Source organism: Amblyomma maculatum, unplaced genomic scaffold, assembly GCF_055883805.1.
Source record: "Amblyomma maculatum isolate TAMU_Amacu unplaced genomic scaffold, ASM5588380v1 scaffold_13, whole genome shotgun sequence".
Lineage (NCBI taxonomy): Eukaryota > Metazoa > Arthropoda > Arachnida > Ixodida > Ixodidae > Amblyomma > Amblyomma maculatum.
The window spans coordinates 26,608,019-26,634,526 of NW_028146738.1; the positions used below are offsets into that span (position 1 = coordinate 26,608,019).

General features: G+C 45.1%; 2 protein-coding genes across 2 annotated transcripts in view; one reads left to right on the forward strand and one right to left on the reverse strand.

Moving 5' to 3' along the window:
* LOC146172407 (zinc finger CCHC domain-containing protein 24-like) overlaps positions 1–26,508 on the reverse strand; it is a 224,113-nt gene that overhangs the window by 178,321 nt on the left and 19,284 nt on the right. The window lies entirely within an intron of this gene.
* The window catches only part of LOC146172418 (sodium-dependent multivitamin transporter-like), a 31,852-nt gene continuing 9,419 nt past the window's right edge, over positions 4,076–26,508 (forward strand). The window contains exons 1-12 of the mRNA XM_084585826.1: positions 4,076–4,474; positions 11,515–11,580; positions 13,107–13,158; positions 13,219–13,286; positions 14,133–14,290; positions 14,923–15,063; positions 16,791–16,920; positions 17,007–17,095; positions 18,310–18,419; positions 19,087–19,154; positions 20,337–20,427; positions 22,458–22,626. Of these exons, the coding sequence (XP_084441952.1) occupies positions 4,139–4,474; positions 11,515–11,580; positions 13,107–13,158; positions 13,219–13,286; positions 14,133–14,290; positions 14,923–15,063; positions 16,791–16,920; positions 17,007–17,095; positions 18,310–18,419; positions 19,087–19,154; positions 20,337–20,427; positions 22,458–22,626 (1,478 nt within the window). The 5' untranslated portion in view covers positions 4,076–4,138. The remainder of the gene's footprint in view (positions 4,475–11,514; positions 11,581–13,106; positions 13,159–13,218; positions 13,287–14,132; positions 14,291–14,922; positions 15,064–16,790; positions 16,921–17,006; positions 17,096–18,309; positions 18,420–19,086; positions 19,155–20,336; positions 20,428–22,457; positions 22,627–26,508) is intronic.

Consider the following 26,508-nt stretch of genomic DNA (forward strand, 5'->3'; position numbering starts at 1 on the left):
GTACAAATATTTCTTAGAAATGCTGTTTGCACGAATGTTTGCACGCTAATGATATAAAAAAGCCGCTAAGTGAGTTTTTGTTTTCCTTTAGGGGGGAAAGAGGGGGGGGGGGGCAGCAAAAGTATATTTTTCTGGGACGTTTTTTTTTTTTATTATTATTGTGCGACAGCTATGAAACGTTTAGTATACTTTTATTGATAGAAATGGCATAATCTTCAGATGCGTAGACAAGTTTTGCTTTTCGAGTTCGTCCTGCGCTCACAACGAACAATTAAGACTCTCCGAGAAAACCAGTCCAGAGAGTTTCTGAATATGAATAGAAAACTTCTGCAAGCTGGTCGACGAAGGATGTGCACTCATATTAATTGTTTTAATGCAATTGTACAATATGTGGAAAATATTATCAAGCCCTTTCCGAAAATTTATGCAACACTTCTGAGTATGAATAGGGAGAGAGAGAGAAATCACGGCAACAAAAACTTTTTCCTTGTTGTTGAACGGCTGCTGGCAGTTCTTGTCAGTTCCTGTCGGGCACCGAGAATATACCTTTCTGAAAAGATGATTGGCCCGGGTTAGAAATGTTTGCCTAAATACGAATTGCTATATTTTAACAAACATCGCTAAGAGAAGTTGACTACCAGGCTCTTTTCAAGCGCGGATGCCTTCGCTCATGATCGTTTCTGCAACGACATGTAATGACAGGCTTTGGTACGGCAGACATCCCTGTATGGTTTTATGGTGCTTTGTTACCTGATTTGTACGTCCTAAGTATTTCGCGCGAATTCCACTTTATACAGGTTATTTTTGCACCTCGTTACTACTCTGTGCCCTCGCTGGCCGTGAAATCGGTTAGTGGGGCAGGCTGATGATAAGATTTATATTCGAACGAGAACAAACAGCTCCCTCTCATTCATTGCATGCCATCCATTAATGCTTATATAAACGAACTGAGAGCACGTGAAGCGGTTTATTGCTCAAAGAGGAAAGTGAGCGGTTAAGCTGGCCTCTTTATTCTCGCTAGCCACTTGCACACACTATAGTAGAAATCTATGTTCCCCTGTAGAGAATTACATGGTTAACAAATTTTAACAACGCGAACTAAGGATACTGGTTTATTAGCTAGAACTCCAGCGACAGGAAATGGCAAACACTAATAGTTCTTTTTTTTTTTCTTGCGAAAGTTGCAAGATAGCCTTTCAGTGATGATTACCTGCGGGGCTAAATGCCGAATATTGCACATTTAATTTATTTCACTCACTCACTGATTTTAAACTTTCTGCATAACACACGTCCGTCGTCAGCCATCCCGCTTTCATACCAGCCGTTTTTAAACGTCATACAGCTGTTTGTTCCTTTTCTTTCGTTTATTCATTTACATCATCGAAACTCAAAACGCTGCAGCGTACACGAAGACGCTGCTACCGACGTACAAACGTGAGTATATTGTGAAATTTTAAAACAACAGCAGTTCTGACTAGGCTGGCGAAAGAAGCAATGCTCCGTAGCGCCGCTGTACTGAATTATTAAAGGTGCCCGCTATATATCGAGAAAACAGCCAATACGTAATTACATTACCACGAACAGTTCGTGCACCTTTATCATATGTCGAATTGAAGAGAAAAAGTTGCGATACATGTATGTCCGATACGTATTCATTCATCAAAGAAATGATGTCGTAGCACCGAGTAATTGCATTTCGGGAGGGATTTCAAGGGTATAACTAATTTGGTAACAGTAGCATATACGAACAACGGTCATTTCATGTCTAAACAGTCTGAGCAGCAAATACCGCAAGAAGAAACTACAGACGACAGCTGACTACAGTAATTGGAAACGCTGGTGGTATTTCACGACACGCAACGTGAAGAACTCCTGGGCGGCCCATTTTTCCGGCTGAACACGTGGAAAATAGTTATTAGCTTGTGTCCAGGATTCGCATAAAAAAAAAAAAAAACGATCATTTGGCGATACATAAAAACCCTTGCCATGGCCCTTATGAATGGGAGGAACCCCCTGCATTCTTACTCGTTCTCGTTCCACTACACAAAAACAACGCAAAAACTATGAATGAGCAAGCTGCATCTCCGAGTATACCTGTTACCCTTCTAAGCTGATGCAAAACAGCGCATCTGGACTGCTTTTGTTAGGTCGCATTTGTTTGGCTGTTTGCCCTGCTACATGAGAGGTAACCGGTGTGTTTTGGTGCTATTTACAGGGGCAATATCATTTAACCTTGGAGCTATTTTTACTGTGTATACCATTTCCTCTTTACTTACTGCTGTAATTGGTTTTATTCAAGTAGGAATCTCGCCGAGACAGCGTGGTTGTCTGCCTGCAGGTAGCCCGCTAGTGAAATAAAGCCGAAAGCTCCCACGCCATGGTCTCTGTTGTTGTTACAATTTGGAGAAGTAAATGAGGTCTACTTGAGGAAACAGACCTTATAGTGTGTTTTGATTTTGTTTTTCGCACTTTTACCCAGCAATGCGCGAGCCAGATAAACGGAGCCCAGACCAAAAGAACACATTTTGATAGCCAACGCCTTCGCATACCATTGGCCAATTTAATATGTCGTTCACTCGCCAGCAACGACAAGGTGCACTTTCCTTATCGGATATATCGGAAAAGCCAAAGCGACTGAGCCTTGTAATAAGCCCGTTAGTTTTTACCAAATTAAAGAAACGACAAATGGTGTAAAACCTCTCAACGAAATACCCGCAACCTTCGCACCAGACTTCAAGGTTTTAGCCAACGCGTTTTAAAGGGAGCAATCAGATAAAAAAAAAAAAAAAGAAACTACCTGCCTTTTAAAAGCAGGCGCAAAAACCTTCAGACAAGCGTTTATCGAGCTGGCACCATTCTTTCCACTTCACGGTCAGTCACCTGACGCAGTCGTGTTATCCTGAACGAGGCAAAGCTGCGTTGCAACGATAACGATAGGTAACAGAAAGCCTTGGAAGAATGCCGCACCTTCGGCAGCCCATACGGCGTCCAGATATTCTTGTTTTGGCCGATCAGAAGAATTCCTCCAAGAACCTTCATTACGATTGAAAGTGCAGCGGAAAAACAACGATCCCAACATAAGCCGCAGATTTGTGACCCAATTTCGAAAACGCTCCCATACTTAGTTGAATCTGTGCAGCGACATCGAGGTCACCAAACGGAACTTGACCACATAGTAGTTTATGAATCTACTAATGTCTCTGTGTCTAAGGTAATTGTAGAGAATAAATCACTGCACTATAACCATCACATGTCCTCACTCGTATCAACACCTCCACATGCAGTTTCTTCGCTAATTCGCTAATTTGTGAAAGCGAGCCGAATAAGGGCAGCGAAGGTATAAGGACTTTTCAGCGATCGTAAAGGCAGACTGAAAGCTGACTAGGGTTGACGACCGTTACGAGTATTAAGCCAATACAAAATGGATGCAAACAACCTCGCACTACTGTTCTATGTTTCACAAGCTGCTTGCAGATACGAAAGGTGACGGAGGCGTGGAAAAATAAGGATGGCGTACCCTACATGATTGTGTTCCTGCGCACCTGTCGACCAAGGTGTACGAAGGTGGTATGAGCATAATTATGCTTTGCGCATTATACTGACAGGCGAATTTCGCACTTACTTTTCGTAGTGCTGCAAGCAGTTCGTTGGTTTGGTTTCTACTAAAAAGGGATGACCGTTCTTCTCGTAAGCCACGTCTTCGCTGCTTTTAACGTGAATACCACCCACTTGCATGCAGTTACTCAATAATTTAGGCTCAATTATGCCTGGCAATAAAAAATTTCGAAGAGTCGAGCATTTGCAAACGCACACATTTAGTGGCACGAGTCGAGGAGCTACCGCCGTATTTATTGTTTTCCTTTCTGGAATGTAAACATACAACGGTAGCTGTCCATCCAGCCGTCACCCCCCGCGCGCTTTCCGATTACGGAAGAGCAATTTTCCGCGCACACAGCAGATTGCTCGCGACCAGTACCGGCGCGGACAGCCTCTTGCGTCTGCGGATCGTCAGACGACGGAGCGGCGCCGTGCGGCGGGAAATCAGGCCGCAGCTGTGGCGGCGGCAGCGACACGCATTGCGACAGGGCGGCGCATTTTTGCGCAGCACATCCCTCCGGGCTGTGGTGTCGGCGGCGGCATGGCGGCGGCGCACGTGCTCGACTACGTGCTCTACGGGCTCCTCATGGCGCTGGGCGTGGCGCAGGGGCTGTACGTGTCATGCCGCCGGCGATGCGGCCACGATGAGCGCCAAGAGACGTTCCTCGGCGGCCGGAGCCTGGGCGTGCTCCCGCTGGCCGTCTCCCTGCTCGTCTCGACGGCCTCACCCCTGGGCCTGGTGGCCCTGACGGCGCACTTCTACGCCTACGGCATGCACATCGCCTGGAATGTGTTGCTCACTGTCTCTGCGATGCCCTTCGTGGTGTACTTCGTGGTGCCCGTCTTCTACAGGCTCGGCGTCACGTCCATCTTCGAGGCAAGCGCTAAGACGTCCCCTGCTTGGGGAACGCGACACCCCGACTTCCGAACTCTCGGTCTGAATCCTGTCAGTGCGATGATGAGCATGCTTTGCGGAACTGATTAGGGGGGAGTCTATTTTTTTTTTTTAACGTTCATTGGGAACGCTACGCTTATCTTTTTGGTAGGGTTCACCCTTTACGTCCAAAGATATATCGGCTGGGCGAGTCTCCAATTCGTGTCTTGCTCTTGTGCTAGATCACGCGCCAAAGCACCAGTGATGAACGCTGACCCACAGAACTTCATCCTAGCCCGCAATACGAGGTGAAGCGCTGCAGCAAGTTTAAATCTGGCGCCAAATGAGCGCCGGCGCCGCACGCCGACAAAGAGCCCAATGGCGCTTCATGGGGCGCTCTATACTTGAATGTGGTGAGGCGGCGCCTTTTGAGAAGTCACTGCTTCCCCGTCAACAATTGTGACCTCTTGAGGCTACTTTCTCTCTCTCTCTCTCTCTCTCTCTCTCTCTCTCTCTCTCTCTCTCTCTCTCTCTTCCCCTCCTTTTTGTGTTTATCTGCGTGAAACAGAGGGAGATACGGGTAAACCAGATCTATACGAGACATACGTCGCCGCGTGCTGCTTAACTGCGTGCAAAACAAGGCGCACGCGGCATTAATTTACATCTCTCCGGGCCGATGGCATAAATAAACCAAACGCCTACAGATTGCATATGCATGTCCGGGGTACTATAGGTCCAAGGTCCAATACATAGCAACGTGTGCGCTTGTGTTTAGGGGGAGACCTCTCCTAGCTACCATAGGGCTATATCTGGTTTGAGTTAAAAAAGAAAGCGCACTGCTGCACCCTCCCCCCCCCCCCCCCCCGCCCCCTACAAAAAAAAAGAGAAAAAGTAAGGCGAGGATAAAAAGTTTGATTAATAGCAATAAAAGTGGGCATCAACTTTACATAACAATACTAGATATAAAAAAAAAAGTACGTCTGTCAACAGTTGGACACAGACTCACTTTTGTGAGTTGCTGGGAGACCCCGTAGTTCGCTGTCATGACAAAACCATACCTCAGCATTATTTCCATGAACTGTAGGCTAACAGTAGGCTAGGGTTAGGAAAAACTTGGAACCTCAAAGGGCTGCATAGCGCCTACGCGCGATCGTCGTTGCGCAGTTTGCGATTTCTAGCCTTATAACCACCTTTTCTAAGAATGTATGGGTTTCCCAGCACAAAAATCAAGATGCCAAATTTATTGCAGGCCTGTAATCGCGCCGTGACACTGGAGGATGTCCGGTCGCATGGGGAACTCTGGAGCGCACCCTTGAATTCACATTTATGTGCACGTTCCGTAACTTTTTTATCGCAACTATGCTTTGCAAATGAGGTCAAAGGCAGTTTTGTCTTACTAACTATCCTTCATATGTGCTCCAATGCCAGTAAAGTGTTCTCTCTTATTTGTGCTACGGCACTGTTCAGTTGGTTGCAGTTGCTCTCTTCTCAAGAGCAAACCCGAGGTAATGTTGTGTACAACGAGATCCCTACGGCATATGTAACCGACAGCACGGTGAATTTTCTTGATCGACACTACGTGAGACTGCAAAACGCACTTTTATCTTTGGTATATCACTGGCACCGGTGCTGTGCATCAGAGTGTAGCTAAGACGTAGTAATTATCGGACTCGTAAATGGATCCTTAATAATTAACTTTCAACTATTACTGTTAGGTTATTCATTTATTGAAAGGTTTGTAGGCCGTGTAGCACAGCGGCACGCCTGTACCGTGTAGTCTCTCCCGCCAGGACGTGTGAAAAGAGATCACGGGATAGGCGCTGGTAGGCGTGGCTAGCGCTGTATTGGGCCGCTCAGCTGCACTTTCGCCAGAGTATATCCCCAAAATTCCTTGTGCTGCACTGGCTAGACGGAATGTGTTTTTTCAAAATACAAAACCTAATATCAATAATACTTACGGCCATCTGTAAACCTTTCTATAAAAAAACAACCTTACAGTAATGTTTATAAAGTTGACAGTTAAGGATCAGTTAAAAAGCCTCGTCCCAGCTGCATTATGATGCACAGCACCGATACCAATGTCATGCCTAATGAAGCGAAGGAAGAGTACGCTCTTCTAACACAAAAATCCTACTTTTAAAAATTGGAGAAAGTATTATAGGTGAGGCACCCTGTCCAGGAGATAATAATGGTGCACCCTAAACCATTGCAGCCGTACTTCATTCGTATATGACCTCTGCAGTAACACGGAGTGTCGCTTGCAGCATCGAAAAAGCTAAGAGGCCCTGCTTCCGGTATATACCGCCATAATGATTATCGGCCAATAAACACGCGAAGAAAGGCGAACGCAACTTTGTAAAAATGGCGGACACTAACCCGGTATGGGCCGCCATTTTTCAGAAATGGACCTAGCTATTATCAGTATGTGCAGTGGTGACGCCGCCCTTGTTGTATATTACACGTATCTAAAATGTATTGTGAACTGCTCTCGCGCAACTGGTTGCGACATAGATGTTATGTGCAGCTTCGCTTCGTGGGGAAGAAGCCAAAGACACTTCTGCTATAGTTTCAAACGACCGAACGTTAAGGAATGCGGCCTCATTAGCAAAAGCATGCATTTCGATTTCCTCACGTCTCTTAATGATCAGAGAATCACCCATACGCGCCGCGCTTGATGCTACACAATGTGGACACCCAAATATTTTGCCAACCGGGCTACTCCCAGGCACGCGCCGATGGCGCATGGCGGGAGAGTTCTACGCACACTTCAACTAACAATTTAAGCCAGAGAGAGAGAAAGAAAAATGAATTATTCAGGGACGAAAAAATAACTGCGTCTGAAACCAACATGACCAGAATTCAATCTTTTTCTGGTGGATACTATCACGTAGTTTCATGTGATTATAACTGGCCGCTTCCGATCGCTGACAGGTATCGCACTGCGGAAACTGTTACGGGCGTCACTGTTTGAGACTCATCTGGTTTCACACTGTGAACGTTTGCTTCCGTTGAGAGCCGATGCATTAGACGGACAACTGTCGAGTGCAGTTTCCTGCATGTCCTTGATCTATTTAGCGCTGGCGTTCGTGTGTCTCGCCCCTTAGTTTGGGAACCTGCGCTAGAGGTTTCCATTCGCCCGTAAGGCCGCAATACGCAGCCTAGTGAACGAAGTAAAGAGCCTTGATCGCCTCGCGCGGCGCTTTCACAACGCCACCTGCCCGAGCGTATCTCGAGGCACAAGGCGTATGTATACGTGCATCACCGTGACTCGGCCCTGTCGAGCGCATCAAAACAAGGAGTGCTATCAGTCGGGCGGCGCTTGTCATACTTCGGAATGTGGCCTCTCAACTTCTTCGATGCCAGCTTTCCCGCCGCTCAGGGCGGAGCCAGCCGTTGGGCTCAGACTGCACCGGGGTGTGGTGTGGAAGAAAATTGATTTTTTTTTTCTTCAAATATCCGCCTGAATAAGGCTCTTTACACCTGGTAGTTCTCTGTGCGCTATCCTGACCCGCGTCCCCAGCGATTCTGCCAACCGCAGTAATATCAAAGCAGCGCGAAACATTCTAGACACTGTTAGAGCGACTCAATTCATAGAGCGACCGCCCAGGTGAGGCAGTGGTCCCGATTTGAAAATCGAACTATAGAACGAATTTTGCTGCAACTAAAATGCTTTCGCGGAAGCTTTATATAGCTTTCTTTTGTAGTCGTATAGCTGCACATAAATGAATTCTAATGAGTCATATACGTTCCGTATTACCAATCATCTCTACATTGGAGGATTTCCCTAAAGATTTGGGTGCCATATCAAAAATGACATAGTGGTCCTCCCATTAAACGGAGGTACTAGCGTAGTGTAAATTGTGGCCTAGTGGCCGCGCTTTTGTCTCGATTAACGGGAATCTCTACGGTAACTTTTGGTGGAGCATTCGGAGTTATCGAGACGCAGCCTTGGCAACCCTGGGGAGGGCGATAAGAAACACTACACGCTCGATGAAGATCGTAATAGCTGAATTCGGTAACAAGGAGAAAACGGTAGAAGAAAAAGAATAATAAAAATGGTGCTGCTTGAAGCATGGCTTTACCAAGTTAAAAGAGCGAAATCTGTGTTAAGAATAATTTTAGATGTTTTAGCAAGGCTGCACATAGTTCGACGGTTTGAATTAGGGGAGCGCTCACGCTTCGCCTTAAGAGTAGACGCGATTGCACCTCTAATACCGATTTTTGCTCGATTTTTTATATATATATATATATTTAAGTCCTTTTTCGGCGAAATAAAGCCTTAGTATCTGCCTCACTTTATGTGGGCATATACACTCATTAGGCCACGGTCATTTGGTCCCATCAAGGCGAAATCTGAAGTTGCATCCCGAATAGTAAAACTCTAAAAGATATAACCACTTTCCGTACAATTGTGCTACTTCAAAGAAGGGTGAACTGCATGGGCTAAAGTACGGGACGGATCAACTAAGCTATATGTGCGTGCAGGAGTCCAACTCGCGCGCGCGCGCGCGCGTGTGTGTGTGTGTGTGTGTGTGTGTGTGTGTGTGTGTGTGTGTGTGTGTGTGTGTGTGTGTGTGTGTGTGTGTGTGTGTGTGTGTGTGTGTGTGTGTGTGTGTGTGTGTGTGTGTGTGTGTGTGTGTGTGTGTGTGTGTGTGTGTGTGTGTGTGTGTGTGTGTGTGTGTGTGTGTGTGTGTGTGTGTGTGTGTGTGTGTGTGTGTGTGTGTGTGTGTGTGTGTGTGTGTGTGTGTGTGTGTGTGTGTGTGTGTGTGTGTGTGTGTGTGTGTGTGTGTGTGTGTGTGTGTGTGTGTGTGTGTGTGTGTGTGTGTGTGTGTGTGTGTGTGTGTGTGTGTGTGTGTGTGTGTGTGTGTGTGTGTGTGTGTGTGTGTGTGTGTGTGTGTGTTATTTTCGCTCAAGCATGTTACACTGATCTCATTTACGGCGCAACGACTCATACTTAGTTTTCTGAAAAACTATCATGATTGCAGCAGTTTACCAAAATATCGTCTATAGGCCTATAACATATGATGCACCATGTATGTATAGTACTTGCGGCGACTCTTTGTGGATATGAAAAAAATGCATTCAAACCGCTATAACTGATCAAAATTTACAATAATCACATCACAGAATAGCGATACCTTGAAAAATATTTGGAATATCCACCCAGATTACACCTAAAATATTAGAAAAAATTACTATAGCTCTTAGGGCACTTATTCACCTGTGGTTTGTTTCTTCAATGCTATCTCAAAGCAAAGCCTTGAGAGTGGCCTTGCTCGTCCAAGTCAAACCTTGCCACCAGATTCTAAAGGGTACGGTGCCACGTTGTTGGCACGTTTGCTCACTTGCTTCGATCCAATATTCCTGTAAGCACCATCTTGTAATAAGCCCTGTACTGATAGTTCGTTTCCTTGTTGCACTATGGTTTTCTATCAAAAATTATTGTTGCCTTGGACTGCATTTGTCTTTGCCATTAAATGTCCTTGCACGTTCTACGCAAGCCCACAAAATACTGAGGTTGCTGTCCTTGATGCGGAGCACACCCCACGCTCTATCACTGCTCTTGGGAATGCCGGGACAAGCCAGACAAAAAGTTGCTAATGCCACCCCGACACATGAGGAGTGGAAGGCAGCGCCTACCGAAGAGCTTGAATCATCCGGCTAGTCCGCAAGTCGGTAGCCCCCAGAGGAGCCCCAGACTCTAGGGGGTACCGACTGCCAAACTCCTGCAGATTATTTTTAGCTATATAATGGTTTTTCCGCTCTCTCTCTATCTCTCCGTCGCAGTTTTAAAAAAAATGAATATAATTTGCATCCATTTAAACCCTCTTTTTGATGGGCTGTTTTCCAAATTTAAGGACGTGATAGATTATCAACAGTTTGATTATTGATTGCTTTCTTCCTTTGCACATTAATTCTAGCTTCATTTTTCTTTGCAGCTGTGGTTTTTTCTTCTTCTTACCAGCAGAAAACTTTCGTCTACTAGCGCATACTAGCGCCGTTGTCTTGACAGCCTTTCAAATAAGCATAGTACTCAACTTTTCGCTCTGGCATACAATGTGGTTGAGTCCTATCACTGATTCGTTTATAAAGAGTAAATAATTAATAGAGGCGTGTAACCTTTTCCACGTGGTAATGTACTTAAAGTATTTCGAGCCCAGTGAATTTATTTTTTCGCTGCTGAAATTATGAAACACCGCGCAGGGGTGAAATACCCCTAACTTGATATGCAAGTAGATATCCTTCTCACAACTTAGTCTAACGCATTATTGCGCCGCAAATGTAACAGAATAAAAAAGAAATTTTTTACAAACTAATAACTGAAAATTTTTGATAACACTGCCTGCAGTTAGAATGAAAATCTTTAATTTATGGCTTCCTACAGGAAACACAAAACGCTATCGCATGTACGTAGATTTTCACAAAAAATAAACTGCGCAAGAAATCCTCTTGAAGGCTGAGTTACTGCTCATATGAATTACACATATTACACACTCTGATACTAAACAAGCAAGAAAAACTTCCTTTCTTACCTTTCAAAATAAAAAGGCAAAAAAAAAAAAGGTCCTGAGTCATATATGATATTCAATGAGGGAAGAGGTTAACCATGGAAACTCACAATGTGGCGCCCTGACAGATGGTACAAAAAGAGCCTGTATGTGTGAGTAGCTCTCTTTTGTTTATTCATATTCGTTTGTGATTTTTTTTTTGCATCAGCGCAACTTTTCGAAAGGCGTTGAAAACAAATTGTTGCCACTAGCAACTCCTTTTTAGGAGAGTACATCATAGCGTGCAGACAAAATTGTCAAATAAGAACAAAAAACAAAGCAGACAGCGCGAATACTTGCAGCCAATTCAGTACCTGGAGCCCCGAGCGCGTTCCATGCCGCATAAACCAGTGTGCGTTGTTTCAAATACGCCGACAGTGCCAAGAATAGAAAAGGAGCCCCAAAGGAAAAGGAAATTCTCTCGGCACAGTTTGTCGCCACTTCATCTCGGAGGAGAGCGAGGAGTCTAAATGTAGTTTTTCTCTGCCTTTGCAGTACATCCGCATGCGATACAACGCCTTCATATCCTTGACGGCTTGTGCCATCTACCTCATTCTCATGGTAAGTGCCATTTTCGCTATACGTGCATGAACGAATGCAGCCGGCTATCTGTAGTCACGTGTAAACTAGGGTACTCGAAAACCTAAAACCCAGCGAACTGCCAGTAGTGGTTGAGTTCGGCAATATGGTCTAAGTCTAATTGTCACATTTTATTGATGCAATGTCAGAGGGCACCATAACATGAGGTAGTCTTCTTTGCACTGATTGGGTCAGCGAAATATACGATTTAAGCGCTTCACCTCAGAGGAGCCCAGCACTAGGCCAACAGAAAGCTTGTACCTGCTGTACCCCCGTTGGGTGCCCGGCGGCACTGTGGATCGGACCCCGCGGGGTAGATGCTGAAACCACGGGGCCAACGCCGCGGTATTCAAGTCTCATCGAGTTATGCAGTTACTTAATGTTGACCGTAACAGCCTCCAGCGAGCATGGTCGTTAAGCAACTACTCCTTCAGACGATCTGTGAGAAATCTAAAACTCATATCCTTTGCAACAGTTCTCAATGCTGTGGTGCGCACTGAACCGGGAATTAGGCCACAGCATCAGTTAATAGTGCGTTAAGATGGTTTATTACGCAACATTTAGGCTTAAATGAGCATTCTTGGTGGTATCCTAATGCGTCAAAAATGATTTTTTTTTAACTAATATTACAGTCAGGCTTTAAGATTAAATTATTCTGGGCAGTTAAAGGAAACGTTCGAAAGCCTGTAGTGCTATGCTCGCTGTATGCAACACTACGAAAGGCAAGGACAATCTGGGCTAACCTGGATGACGCGCACAACACGAATGAGCTTAAGCATTTTTGCACCGCGAGAAAAACGAAGACCGGGGAAGAAACACGCGCTTAGTTTGTCTGCGCGTGTTTCTTCCCCGGTCTTCGTTTTTCACGCTGTGCAAAAATGCTCAACACCAATCAACTCGCCCAGTATTAGTTCTGATGAATGTGCTCCTCCCCTTCTGTGCCGCCGTCGGGGACAGGAGCGTAAAGCAGTACAATCATGTAATGCGTACTATCCCCATTGGCTGAATTCGCCCTTATCTTTCGGGCTCCAAACAGCTTGCGAAATAACGGGGATAAAGCGTCAACAGCAACACCAAATTGCGCAATTTGCGCATCGCAACGAAGCGCTAAATGAATGGAGCCGATCCCCTCCCACTCTTCCGGATTGCGGCATCTTACGCCAACTTGTGGCCATAATAACAGCGGCCACTCCATGCCAGGCGCTGAATTTCATAATCAGGCCCTCCAGCACAGACAGCGTGATTTTCACATGCACTTTTTCGGACGTTTCTTTTCCCACTTCGAAATAAGCTGTCGAGTCAGCAGTTAAATACTTGCTAAATTAATCTGACATACGTTGTTCACTAGCATTCTTAGTGGACAGACTACCACCAATGATGTGTTTTATTCTAAATAAGTATACAGATACTATTTTCAAACTTTCGCTTCAAGATAAGTGGAAAGTCCATCACATATCTCATATAGGGCAGCCAACGCTGCCTGTTTACCTGACAAGGTCTATTTTCAGCAAAGCGTCGGCGCAGCTCTGATCTTCTCCGCTGCACTCACATCATCGACGAGTAAGTCATGGACTCCTATCACCAGCTAGCCGCTAAACTAGTGCTGCTTCTCTTTTCTAGTCTTCGGCATACCGGTCACAGTAGCCAGCGTCATGTTTGGCCTCATTGGGACCTATTACGCAGCAGTCGTAAGTACGTGTCTTGTCAACGTTCTGCTGCCGACGCTTCATCCCATGAGCTGTGCGCTGTGGCGCCCAGGCACATGAGGATCAAGCGTCGCCGAGCGTCGATTTTTTTGTTGTTTAACTTCCTTAAATTTTCAAAGTTACTATTACTGTAACATCAGTACACATCCCAAACACACGTTAGAGAGCCACGCGCACCACAACACGTTCACTATAGTGCCCCTTTAACACGCTTGGTACCAACCACCCTTTGTGGCGTGCCCTTCTGTCATGCAGAGGGTACGGGTTCGAGCCTCAACGGCAATAAATTGTGAATTTTTTCAACATATTTCTTGGTTACGGACGGTTCTCAGTTCTGGGGTACGGTGACAATTTTCGGTTGAATAAGTCAAATACGCTATCGCCGTTTCTAAACGGCCGTTCGCCTCTGTTTGTGGAGCTGTTAATGGTCGCGTGTTTAATATCGACCTTTAAAGACGAACTGAGTTTCCGAACGTTCGTCCATTCATTCATTTTTCATTCTTACGGATAGAGGAAACTGAGGTAAAAGCTGTATGCAAGCAGCTTGAGGAGCCTTCGACCTCCGTACAAGCAACAGCAGTGGAAGGCATACACGCCCTTTCTGAGTACTTCCACAAAGTGACCGATCATAATGGATATAATACAATGAAAGCAAAAATGCACACAAAACGAAGATAAAAGAGATGATTGCTTAAAAAAATCAATTCCGAGTTGGCAGTCACATCACATTCCTTTCTTTTTTGTGTGTGTGCAAATGGTACATACGAAATAATCGTGACGCCGCTCTCTTAAGCGTGGCCAAATGATGATCTGCTGTTCCTCCCGCAGGCGGGGCTTCGAGGTGTCGTGTGGACAGACTGCCTGCAGGCGCTGATCACCATGCTGGCGCCACTGGTTATCATTGGTAAAGTCGCCTACGACTCTGTCGTCGGTAGTCTACCAGTGCGCCCATGGGAGGATCTTCAAGTCAACAAATACATATTAGAGTAAGCATACAGCACACTTTGACGGTCTATCATCGCTAAAGTAAAACAAACTCTGTTCTGAGAACGTCTCGACTTAGTTGCGGTGGGTTTTGTGTTGTATAATAAGGTATTCACGATTTCAAAAAGAAAAAAAAAATACATATCTCCTGTGCTGAACAGCAGTCTTCAAGAAAAAAAAGCCGAGAACTCTCTTCATGTTTGCGAACATCTAAAGTCTTCTCAAACCATTCTTTATGAGATTAGGTTGTGAACAGTGCAGAAAATAAAACTAAAATATCCAGCCTGCAATAACCCTCATTGTTCACAAGCTTATATACAGCACGCGCTCTTTGGGCTCATAATTTATTACGGAAAAAGTAACTGGATATAACACAGTAACCGCAGCTAATTGAAAGATGTCCTGCGTTTGTCTGAAAGATTTCACGCTCTGCCACGTGAACTATGCGGTTGAATGATCTGATTATTTTTATCTGATTTTAAAGGTGCTGGAGAGATGCTCAAACATTCGCTGTACTAAATTATTTTTAAGCGCAATGCCACACTGAGAAGGCAGAAACCTGAGTTCTTGATGAAACCATCTGGTGTGCACGTTGCGCAAATGTAGACTGTTTTGAGCCTTGATTTCCTCCCAGTGTTAGCTTCGACCTGACGAAGGAGGAGAACGTGTGGTCCTGCCTAGTGGGTGGGGCCGCTTCTTTTCTCTACCGGGCTGGATTCGACCAGATGGTTCTGCAGAGATACCTGGCCTCCAGAAACCTCAACTCTGCGCAAAGGTATCTGCACCGTCGCTATGGCGGAAAACCTGTTAAAAAGTAGATTTTTCTTTATGCATCTCGCGCTATTCAAAGTATGCCGCCTCTTTCCTTGTTTCCCTCTCCTAAACTGCTGCATTTCCAAACATAAAAGTGTCTGCTAGGAAAGTGCACTACATCGCCTTGTTATTATTTATAATAAGGGAGTAATTACTCGGTGACGTCCACCCAAGCGCAGCCATACGGCTACAAAGGAAGGCTAACAGCTATCTCAGAAACTTCGTTTTTAAAGAAAAATTCGCCCTGATCCGGGGATCGAACCCGGCACCACCGTCTTTCTGGGGCAGTCGCTCTACCGACGGAGCTAACCAGGACGGCTTGCACAACAGATGGTGGGGTGAGAGCGAATTGATCTATAACTCGAAGTGGTAATTGTGTTGGTGAGAGGTTTAGGGGAATCCCCCAAGGTGGTGCAGATTTCTAATAAGGGAGTAATTATTCAGTGACGTTTACCCAAGCGCAGCCATACGGCTACAAAGGAAAGCTAACAGCAAATAATATTTATATCTGTCTTTCTTTTCATTCACACACCCATCTTGAACAGTGAGCAGATATGTAGAAGACTGACGTAGAAACTGGAGGGAACGTAATCCGACGGAGCAAAATCAAAAATGAAGCAAACAATATGAGTGATCAGTAATTTCAGCCGAATGAAGTGCTTATCAGTCGTCGTTCGTGACCAGGCATTAAGTGCTCGCCGCTGCTGAGGTTCTCTACGATCAGTGACTGCCTACCGCTGCTGCATCTTTATACGAGTGGCCTGTTGCTGGTCGTTAGTCCTCTTTGCTGAAATGCCTGCCATCCTCATTCTGTCCAGCTACTATGCGACCGCTTAAGAGTTGGTTGGCGTCTCCTCATTGCAAAGGACATTAATGAGCAGGAGATTTAATAGATACCTCCCTTCCCCTCACCCCTGTGTGGCTGTTAATTCAAAGGCATAAATTATTAACGCAACATCGCTAGAGGCCCCACCAGAAAACTCTGCGTTTGGTGCTGTCGTCGTTAGGATGATAAATCACGAGCATGCCCTGGCAGGTAGTTGTTGGCAGGTGACTTGGCCATGCACTGACTGGTTGCCGGGTTGTGTGACGTCACGAGGCCACACAACATGGCCGATTTGGCCGGCGCTGCCCACTTGGACATTGCTTTGTGATGGGAGGGCAAGAACAGAATGCGACCCTAAAGGACACTTAGATCCTAAGCGAGACACACTGCCCCTAGGCCCAGCAGGAACGTCCTCGGGGTTTTGTTAAAGCCTTCTATGTCGGGTGGCCTTTCACGAAATGTGGTAGGTTACGAGTGTCTGCTGATTAGTATGTACAGAATAATAGAGGCATAGATTAAACTTTTGGTGACACGTGAGTAACTAAATGCATGTACGTGAACGAGGGTCCGCAAGGGGAGCCGGAAGGTGGAAGTCATTAAAGCTGCCCCGTCATACTCCTAAAGCCACCTCCCCCCCCCCCTCTATTTTTTTGCAGAACTTGTCAATCTGTTGGCCAGCGGAGTCATTTTCACCACAGAAACATGTAACTTATTTCAGCGAATTTCTTTTATAGCAGCTTATACTCGATATATATAGTTATAGAATGCCAACACGAAGTGAGGATGGAAACTTAAAGCAGCGAGAGAAAGTTGTCGTAACGCAGGCCATTTGCCATTATCATGCACGTGTCTATTTATTGCAGGACAGCAATCATTGGATCACTGTTTTCAGCGCTATACTACCTGGTGCTAATGGCGGCAGCGGCTGCCATGATTTACCGTTTTCGAGACTGCGACCCCCTCTTGTCGAAGTCCATATCAAACCTCGACCAGGTAAAACCGCCCTAAGCCCTGCACCATAGCATCCGGCCAGCTTATTAAGTGATTAGACATGGACTATAAAACTGCCTGCCCTCCAGCTCCTTCCGTTCTACGTGAAGAGGGAGCTGGCGCCTCTGCTTGGTTTTTCAGGTATCTTTCTCGCCGGAGTTGTGAGTTCCTCGACAAGGTGAGCCGAGACATCTGACAGCAAGTAGTTGTCTTATCATCTCCTGTGTTCGTATACCAAAGTATACCGAAGTTAGCCTAACCTACAAGGGGCCTCTGACATACTCTATGCTACAGTAGCTTAGAATAGATGACTAACATACCGACTGATTACACAAGAAGGTAAAAAGACCACTGATGAAAAGGTAACATAGCGTCACAAGCAAGCGCATTCGTTAAGAGCATCTGACATTTCATCGGTGTTTTGTTCTCTACCTAAGCTTAAAGTAAAAACAAAAAAGTAGAAGAATACCAATGCGATGAAATAGCCTCGTATAGAACAAAAAGAGGCCTTCAGGTGCACGCCTAATTTTTGTTAACGAAGAGCCGCCAAGAACTAAACTAGATATAATTGAAGATTTTGTGTATCTTGTTCGCGCTAGCCACAGAAAGAAATCTTCTATCCAGTATTCATAGGTAATCCTGCACGCTCTAGCTTACATCGATCAAACCGCAGCACGCTTTTATGGCTACTCTTGATTCTCATGCCAGCATAACCATTTTATATAACTAGTCATTCTTCCTCGATGTTGTATGCCCTGCCACTGATGCGCCAAGAAGTAGCCAGTGTTATTACCAGGCACTAACATCCATTTCTGCCAGTATGGCAATCAACAGCCGCGAGCTGTACTTTCAAATGTGAATAACAGATCTGTGCAAAGAAATAGTTAACCGGCAAACGCTTTGTTTCTTTCCGGGTGTATTGTTTTCGTAAGCAGCTCTTTCAAAGAAGTCACCACAGGAGGCACACGTATTGGTACAGTGTCAATCACGCTTAGCGGGAACACGGCTCCGCGTGACCACGTACGTGCTTAACTCCTGTGCATATAATCCGGCCACGAGTCGATGCAGAGTGGCGCACGGGTATACGGAGCCTCGATGTGGTGCATCGTCGCGTCTGCCATTTTGCATGAATTTGCTACTGGATTGGGCACAATGTTGCTCCGCACGTGCGCCGCGACGCGGAGTCATGTTCCCGTTAAGCGTGATTGAACAGTGTTCATCTCATCGCGCCTATGGTGTCTCCTTACTTTTTTTCTGTGCTTGTGCATCACAAAATAGAGCTACCGGACGACTACCCACATCCCCGTTAGCTTGCCCATATCCGAACAAATGTGTCATGTGATTAAAACAAAAAAGAACTTTTCCAAGGCCTTTTTCTCCACCGTGTCGCAGCGCTGCTTCGTCCATCATCAACTCGCAAGCAGCAGTCTTGTACGTGGACGTGGTTGCGCAGTACTTTCCGATAACTGAAAAGTGGGCTGCTACAACGACAAAAGCACTCGGTGAGCTGTTCGCCGCAAGGTCTCAAGTTTTAGCCGCGTACTACATTTTCTCAAACTTCTCGTAGCACATGCCATATTTTCTGGTCCCGATTAAAGCTCACGCAAGGTACTTTAACGATTTATGGCATACCTATCCCCACCGCCTCATGCAGAGCTTCAAAATCGGCTTTCATCTCACTTTCACTAAGCATGCCTTCGCGCAACAAACAGGTTTCTGAAGGCAGCGTTCTTCACCGCCAGCAGGCAGGTTATCCAGTCATGAATCGCTTGAAAGGTTGTCCACATCCCACATATGGCCAACTATCGCTCAACGTCCTGATGGTATGCACAGCGCTTTTCAAGTGTTCCTGCCCCACTATGCGTACGATAGGAAATACCGCTGAGCAAGGCAGTGCACTCAGTGTCGCGATATCTAATCTTCAGACCATGGTGCTTCAGACATTCTTGACAGCGAGGTAAAGCATGTAGGTGCGTCTAAAATCTCCAGACCCCGTGGCAGGAGGCCGAGCACTGAGCTCAGCGTTCTTTCTGCCAAGTGTCATGTATTCCCGAAACCTCTGGAAAACAGCGTACAAGTTTTTTCTCTCCATCACGGTACATCCAACTTGTAGCGAGAATGCTATCAGTGCTGTATAACTCGTAGTCTCTTGTAAATGCTCATTTTCAGCCTTTGCATCTGGCATAATTATGACTGCTTACAGCCTGGCGGTTCCTTTCATTGGCTCTACAATGAGAGTAAGTACACGCTGTACACCAGTACACGAATGTGGTAGACTGGTGAAGCTCTGAACAGCCGAGCGTAGATTACGACCATACGAAATAAGAATTTCGGGTAACTGCAATTTCTGCGTTGGTCAGAAACACAGACTGTGTTAATTCACGTGCTGCCAGCATTGTGCTAACACGGCGCTGTACTAATGAACAAACGCCTTTTCGTCAAGCTTTAAAACTCTGCTCATGATGAAGAAACGAACGTAGAGAAAAGGAGGGGACAAGGGCAAGAAGGCGGGGGGGGGGGGGGGGGGGGGGTGCTACAGTCAATCTACAGAGAAACGTTAGAGTGGGCAATAAAAAAATACGAATAGCAGCGTCCTGTCTGCACCGTCTTCCGACATAACTGACTAATCTGCAGACATTAGCAAGCGACATCACACCACGGAAGCTTAATTAAAGAGTATTAAAATCCGTGCCACCTCTTCAGGCAGAAATAGCATAGTTATGTGCACAATTACATAAGTACGAAGAGAAAGGTGGTGTTTATGTTCCTTCCTCTTCTAGCTCTTATTAGCTTGCACTATAACGGTGTCAACTTGTCACCTTTAGTACTCGTTGTAAATATCGGCGACCGGATGAAGAATGTTTTTCGCGCGAGGAATTCGGTTCGTGATAAGTCAAAGTCTATGCGCTTGCAAATCGAGTTCGACGCGCCGGCTAAAATCAGCCGTGCGTCACACGAGAAAAGCCTTGCGCACCTGTCCTAGTGTGTTATCCGAGCTTTGTTTATAGGTGATATCAAGTGCAAACAGAAAGAACAGAGCCCGCCACCGACACGCCAAAAAAACTGCCCGCATGTGCTGCGTTTCTTCACAAGTATCACCAGTTTATGCGAAAAACAGTTCACTATCTTTGACATTGTCGGGAAACCTGGAAGTAGTGTGGAGGAACAACATGGGAACAAGGAGGAGAGAAGTCGCAACTTTCGTGGAGACGGATGATGCTAACATGCCCTAGCGATTATTTTTACTATTACCTCTTTGTCGATCCCAGAAAAGTGGAGTGGTCGTAAAAAGCGCAAGTCCCGATAAAAATACGCCAAAATCGCCGGATTGTTTTTTCCCGCCTATACTGCTAGTTTCTCAGCCATAGCTATGGCGCCTATTTGTTATGGCTGCTTAAGATGACACTGTTTATTGGCAGATCTTCCTGCTCATCAACAGCGCAGTGACGGGGCCCTTCGTCGGTCTCCTCGTGTTGGCCATTCTGTTCCCTTTCGCCAACTCGAAGGCAAGTGTACCAACTTTCCTAGCATTTAAATTTTCAGTTGTTGGCGCTCGCCCCATGCTTCTTTCCGTAATAATACGCGAATTCTCGTTCCGCTGAAAATTCTCTCGAATTCGACAACGAAAAGCTAGCCGCCAAAAAGTGTGCCATATTTTGCCATAACCGCTTTTCGAAGTAATTGCGGAGTTCATGGAGTGCTTTCTATCGTCGCCGTAAGTTATACTAATCGATTACCAGTAACTTATAACTTTCGAAAATACGTAAGTATGCGAAACAGTAGCAATACAAGATAACGCACTGATTTTATACTGTTGTATATTTAAGTACAATATCGGAAAGCAGAACCGCTCAGGTGATAGCGCTTGTACATAATCTTTCAAATATTGTACTTATGAGTGAGAATACATGAACAGTGTAATATATTGCATTCGTACAGCTGCCTTTTCGTATCATGACGTACTTTCGCGAGCTATCAAATACTGATATTCGATTGTTATAAGCTAAGACGCCGAGAAAGAGGATTCTATCAAATCCATTATCATTTCACATGTCGATTACGCCGAAGTATGACCAGTGCAGTCGGTGGAATAAATGAAGCAATACTTCCCACAAAAGAGAAAAACGAGGAAAACTACGATATAGATACGTCTTCAAACAGCAGGTCAAATATACATCAGTATATGCAGCTCACGGATATCAAGACTAGAGGCGAAATTTCAGAATGCTCCTTAGCTTGTGTGACTTCCCTGCCTCACACGAGGAGCCCTCCATGCTTCCTCAACTCTGGGAAGCGTTGAAGGAAGCCATGTAATTTACGAACTTTCCTTGGCCGCTCGTTAAGTAAGGAGGTACTAGGAGTGAAGATATGCGCGTCTGGCGTCGAGAAGTTTTGTTCCGTAGTTAAAATATTTTTGTATTTCGACCTTCAAGTTACGCTCCTACGTGGGCTCGTCCCGCGTTTTGCACGCATTGTTTCAATACTTTAAATCGCTTGCCAGGAAGACATCGTTGGTCTACCGACTTACAATATTTGAGTATATTTCAATGAGTAATCACTTCCTTATTACAATATTTTATAGTGCAGCAGCTATGCAGGGGTGGTAGCGAATGTTCGTCTGCGCGCTCTGCTAGCGTGAATTGGGAAACGAAGCACGCTTTCGGTCAAGAAGCGAGTTAAGGAAACATGACAGTAGCGTTGAACTTACGTCAAGAAAAAGGCGCTACAAAGAAGGCCTCAATAAGTACTCCTCAGTAAACCACATTTAAAATTGACCGAAAGAAGGTCAACCACTTTTATGACCGCCTCACTTAGGCAAGGAGTGTTTCAGAATTTGGTCCTAAAAGTGTCAAAATGGAATTAAACAGTGTCATCACGTTGCCAATAGAATGCATATGCTGAGTAATTGCAATGCAATACAACTTCAGTTGGACAATTCAAACGCAGCAAACTAGTCATACTACGCAGACCTTTTAACACTATATAGTTAAACAAAAAGAAAGAAACGACACTTGTAAAGGGAACCACATATTTAAGCATTTCGCGCAAGGTCCGGAAAGTGAGTGTATGCCTTCACACACACACACGCACGCACGCACGCACACACACACACACACACACACACACACACACACACACACACACACACACACACACACACACACACACACACACACACACACACACACACACACACACACACACACACACACACACACACACACACACACACACACACACACAAAATGCAAAACTTTCTTAGAGGGTGCTACGTTCAGTGGGAAACTAAAACACGAGTTGGACAGTGCACATAAGGACGCCTAATGGAAACATCTGACCGGAGTGCTTTCGCTTGCAAGCAAAGATTTTAAATGTTCGTATAAGAATCAGCAGTGCTACTTTGTAATCTCCAACTAAAAGGTCCTATACAGCATAGAGCAGCGTCGTAACTTGTATCGCCACTCCATTATCCGCTTTGAACTGCGATAATATGTATATGCTATAACAGACTTGATGCCTCTCTATGCATACGCAGGGAGCCGGAGCAGCCGCGTGCCTTACCATCGCCTTCCAGGTGTGGCACATGATCGGAAGGTTGCACAGCGGTATTCTTCCCGATCGTATGCCTGTTACGCTGGAGCACTGCCCTGACAATACCACGGCCTTTGCGGCAGAACAGAATATTACCGACGTGGAGGACGCTGCAAGGTTCATACGTACTAACATTATTCAACCCGTAGACCATAACGTAACGCGACAAGGATTTCTGATGATTCTCATTTCATATTTCTACGCGGTCACGTCGAAAAGTCGCGAAATCATTTGAAAGATGGTGACATACTAGTACACGTGTGCTCAAAGAGAGAAGGGGGCGACAATGGAGGCGCAGTTTAGTTATGCCGCTAAGCGGTTGGATTTGCTTTCACAGTGTGAGTTCTGGTTTCATTAGATAAATTACGATAGTTGAAATCTGCGTAAAAATTCACACAGAAGTATGTGCCAATGATAAGCTGTCAGGGCCCAGGGGGATCTATTATAGATACAAAAAAATCGACTAGTTTGCAGATGACCAAGATAAAACTACAAGCAAAACTTAGATGAAAACAGTTTGGAAATTCTTTCTATATTAGTAAACATTGGTTTGGTTTATGGGACTTAACGTCACAAAGCGTCTCAGGCTATGAGACACGCTGTTGTGGAGGGCTCCGGAAATTTCGACTACCTGGGGTTCTTCAATGTGCACTGATATCGCACAGCACACGGGCGCCTTGGCTTTTTAGCCGAGTGGCTGCGCTTTGGCGGATGCAATGAGCAATTCCTTTCTAGCGTAGTGCGAAATGCGTGCTATAAGCGAGCTGGTTCAAAGTTAATGTTGATTAGTTCCGAACAATAGAGCGGAAATAAAAGCGATTCGCTTAGCTTTTTCAGTGTTCGCTTTTGTTAGTAGCTTATTTAGTTTTTCTAAGAACCGGTGCAGCTGGTAATGAGAAACGACATGGAAAAGCAGCAAAAACATTTTTCGAATATTACTATTGCGAGTGCGGTGCATGAGAATGCCTAACATGAGTTTAACAGGGCATTTTAATGGTGGAATATTAAGGTCAGACTAAGTAGACAAGGCAGAATATCTGCATAGGCTGACGAAAACGCATGACAGAAGGCAGGCGTAGGTACTATCCCATTATAAAATGCAATAATTGAGATGACTGTGGATGAAATAGCACTACAATGATAAACAAACATGTTGCAGGAAGTAATATCTCTTTTTTACTTGCACCCTTGTACAGGGATTCTTTTTTTCTGCTAATAGACGTGTTGTGCAAATGAAATATTAGGAAAGTGTCAACAAGAGTGCCAGTAGTAGTAGTAGTAATAACTTTATTAAAACAAGAGTTTGGGGCATGCATGCCCCTGGGCCCCCGCACGGCCCCACTACATTCAAATGTTTGTTCCTATGGTTCATGACGTCGGCAGCCCAGTCTGTGGCGATATTCTGCCGAACCGGGTCCTCAGAGTGCAGCAGGGTCTCCTAATCCTCCCAGGTAGTACGGTGCTCTAGACCCTGCGGGGAAGGATCCGCCGGGCATTGGAACAGGATGTGGGCGAGGGTGGCGGTGGGGTTGTTGCAAAGGGTGCAGGAGGGATCGGTGAGGATGTGGTGGTAGTAGACGCACTATAAGGGGACGGGAGGGTGCGCGTCTGGAGTCGTTGCCAGGGCGTCTGGTGGTAGTTATCTAGAGATGGGTGAAGTTGGGTGTAAGTTATGGAGCAGATTCGGAATTGGGAAAGATTTGAATTCCCAGGCGTGTACGCGGAGTAGTGATGGCATGTTTTTATGTGGGTAAAAGTATCATGAAGCTAGTTCTGTTTTCATGGGGTTAAAACATAGCATGTCATTTTGGCATCATGAAGTCGTCAAGTCCAAGCTGAATTTTCCCATTAGGACGGTTAGGCTACTATCCACCGTTAATATTGTATCGCTGTGTAAACAATGCAACTAGTATTAGAAACCGAGGTAAATTCTTTATGAAAGGAATGAAATTATTTCTTTATCCGGATATGCCATGATTATACCTTTCTGCCTATTAACTGCAGAAAAAACATTTGAGTAATAATTCGCGACGGTTATATTGCGATATTACTAATTTCGTTATTGTTGCATGTGTACAGACGGGCATACGACAAAAGGGTGCTGACGGTTGTAGCTTTCAAGCTAGCACAGTTTCGCGTTGCGTCAAGGAACAAAGCTTTCTTTCGCAATGCATTTGAACAAAGGTATATACATTTCAGCGCTTTCGGCTTTCTAAGAAGGAATTCGCCGACGTTTTATGAACACAAAAAAATATTTATTTATTCCCAACACTTTCAAAGCCCGAAGACATTACAGAGAAGAGGGTGTGCAAAATCAGCTGCATTTGCTATGAACTTTTCGACATCGGTGATGGCAATAATAAAGGCAGGGAGGTAGCTCCCGTCATTTGGAGCTCGATAACAAACAGATTAAAGTAAATGGTGATTCGGCATTACGGAATCCTTACCTTGAGGGTTCAATCAGTGTGTGAGGACATATAGGATGCAAGAAGTGATCTTTGATAATAAGGTGCGAAAGTATTTGCCGCACAGAGAAAGAACTGTAGTACCAAAGATCGATTTTATTGAAGATACTCTTGCTTGTCGTCATTAATATTAAACAACAAAACGAACGGCACGGTTCTGGACCCAAGTGTTATAATTATTTGATGAGGACCCCAAATACAACATGCGCATTCCAGTTAAGATCTTTTACACATCTTGCACAAATCAAGCTTAACGGAGCCGTTTACAGCTGCAAAATAGCGGCGTAAGAGACGATGGTGCGGTTAGCCTGGTTAGATACGTAGTTCATGTGCGTTTTCCAAGAGAGATTGCGTGTACGATATTTGTACGATGAAACAGATGATTAAGGAAATAGCGAGTGGTGCCATCCTGAGTTCAGCCACACGCATGTATTCGCGTTTAGTAGTGTGCTGGACCATGAAGAAAGTATGTCCAAGAACTATTGCAAATATGCTTCATAACAGTTCAGTTCAGTTCAGTCGTTCGGTCGTGTCCGACTCTTCGTGACCCTATGGACCATATCACGCCACGCTTTCCGGTATCTCACTATCTTCCTAACATCACATAACTTCATCTGCAGCGCCTCGAGGATGCTATCCAACCATCCCGTTCGCTGCCTACCCCTTCTCCGGTGACCCTCAACCTTTCCGAACATCAAATCTTTCTCCAACGACTCCTCTCTTCTCATCAGATGACCAAAGTAGCTGAGCTTTAACTTTAGAATTTGATCCGTCAATGAGCAGTCAGGGTTTATAGTCGACAATATCAACTGATTTGATCTTCTGGCAGTACAAGGAACTCTCAGGAGTCTCCGCCAGCACCACAATTCAAATGCGTTAATTTTGAATTGTGGTGCTAGCGGAGACTCTGGCGGAGGCGGAGACAGAGAAACTTCATAATAGAGATTAGTAATTAAACGATATAGCACGCAGTCATCTGCAAGCAACGTTTATATGGAAAAAATTAGCAGGGTTTCAACAAATGTTAAACCGAGTTAGATGATATGCGAAAGCACGGTTTATTTCGGTTAACCGTTGGTCGGCATTTGTTTTGTTTTAGTTTTTTGGTTTAAGTTTCGATTTGGTTATGCTCTAGGATATACACACACATTAGGACACGTATTCACGTTTACGGCGTCTTCTCTCCCGTTCCAATTCAGCCCGCCGGACACGGCGCGCTTCTTCAACCGTGACGGTAGAAGAACCCGGCTCACTCGCCATCCTGGCGTGGTCTCGCATGCCGTAGCAATTGCGCTGTGCGCCTATGCAGGCAACCAGGGCGCGCAGCAAAATGTCATATTATTTATTTTCTTGATATTTTTAGTTTTTATTTTATTTGTTTATCCTACTAATTATCATGCATTAGAGTTTTGTTGGTATTTCTTATTAATTATCATCATCACTGTTTATCATTTTACATACCCTAATAATACTTTCATTAGCAATTGGTGTACATGAAAGGAAAGGCGCAGTATCTGTGGAGCACATCCTGAAG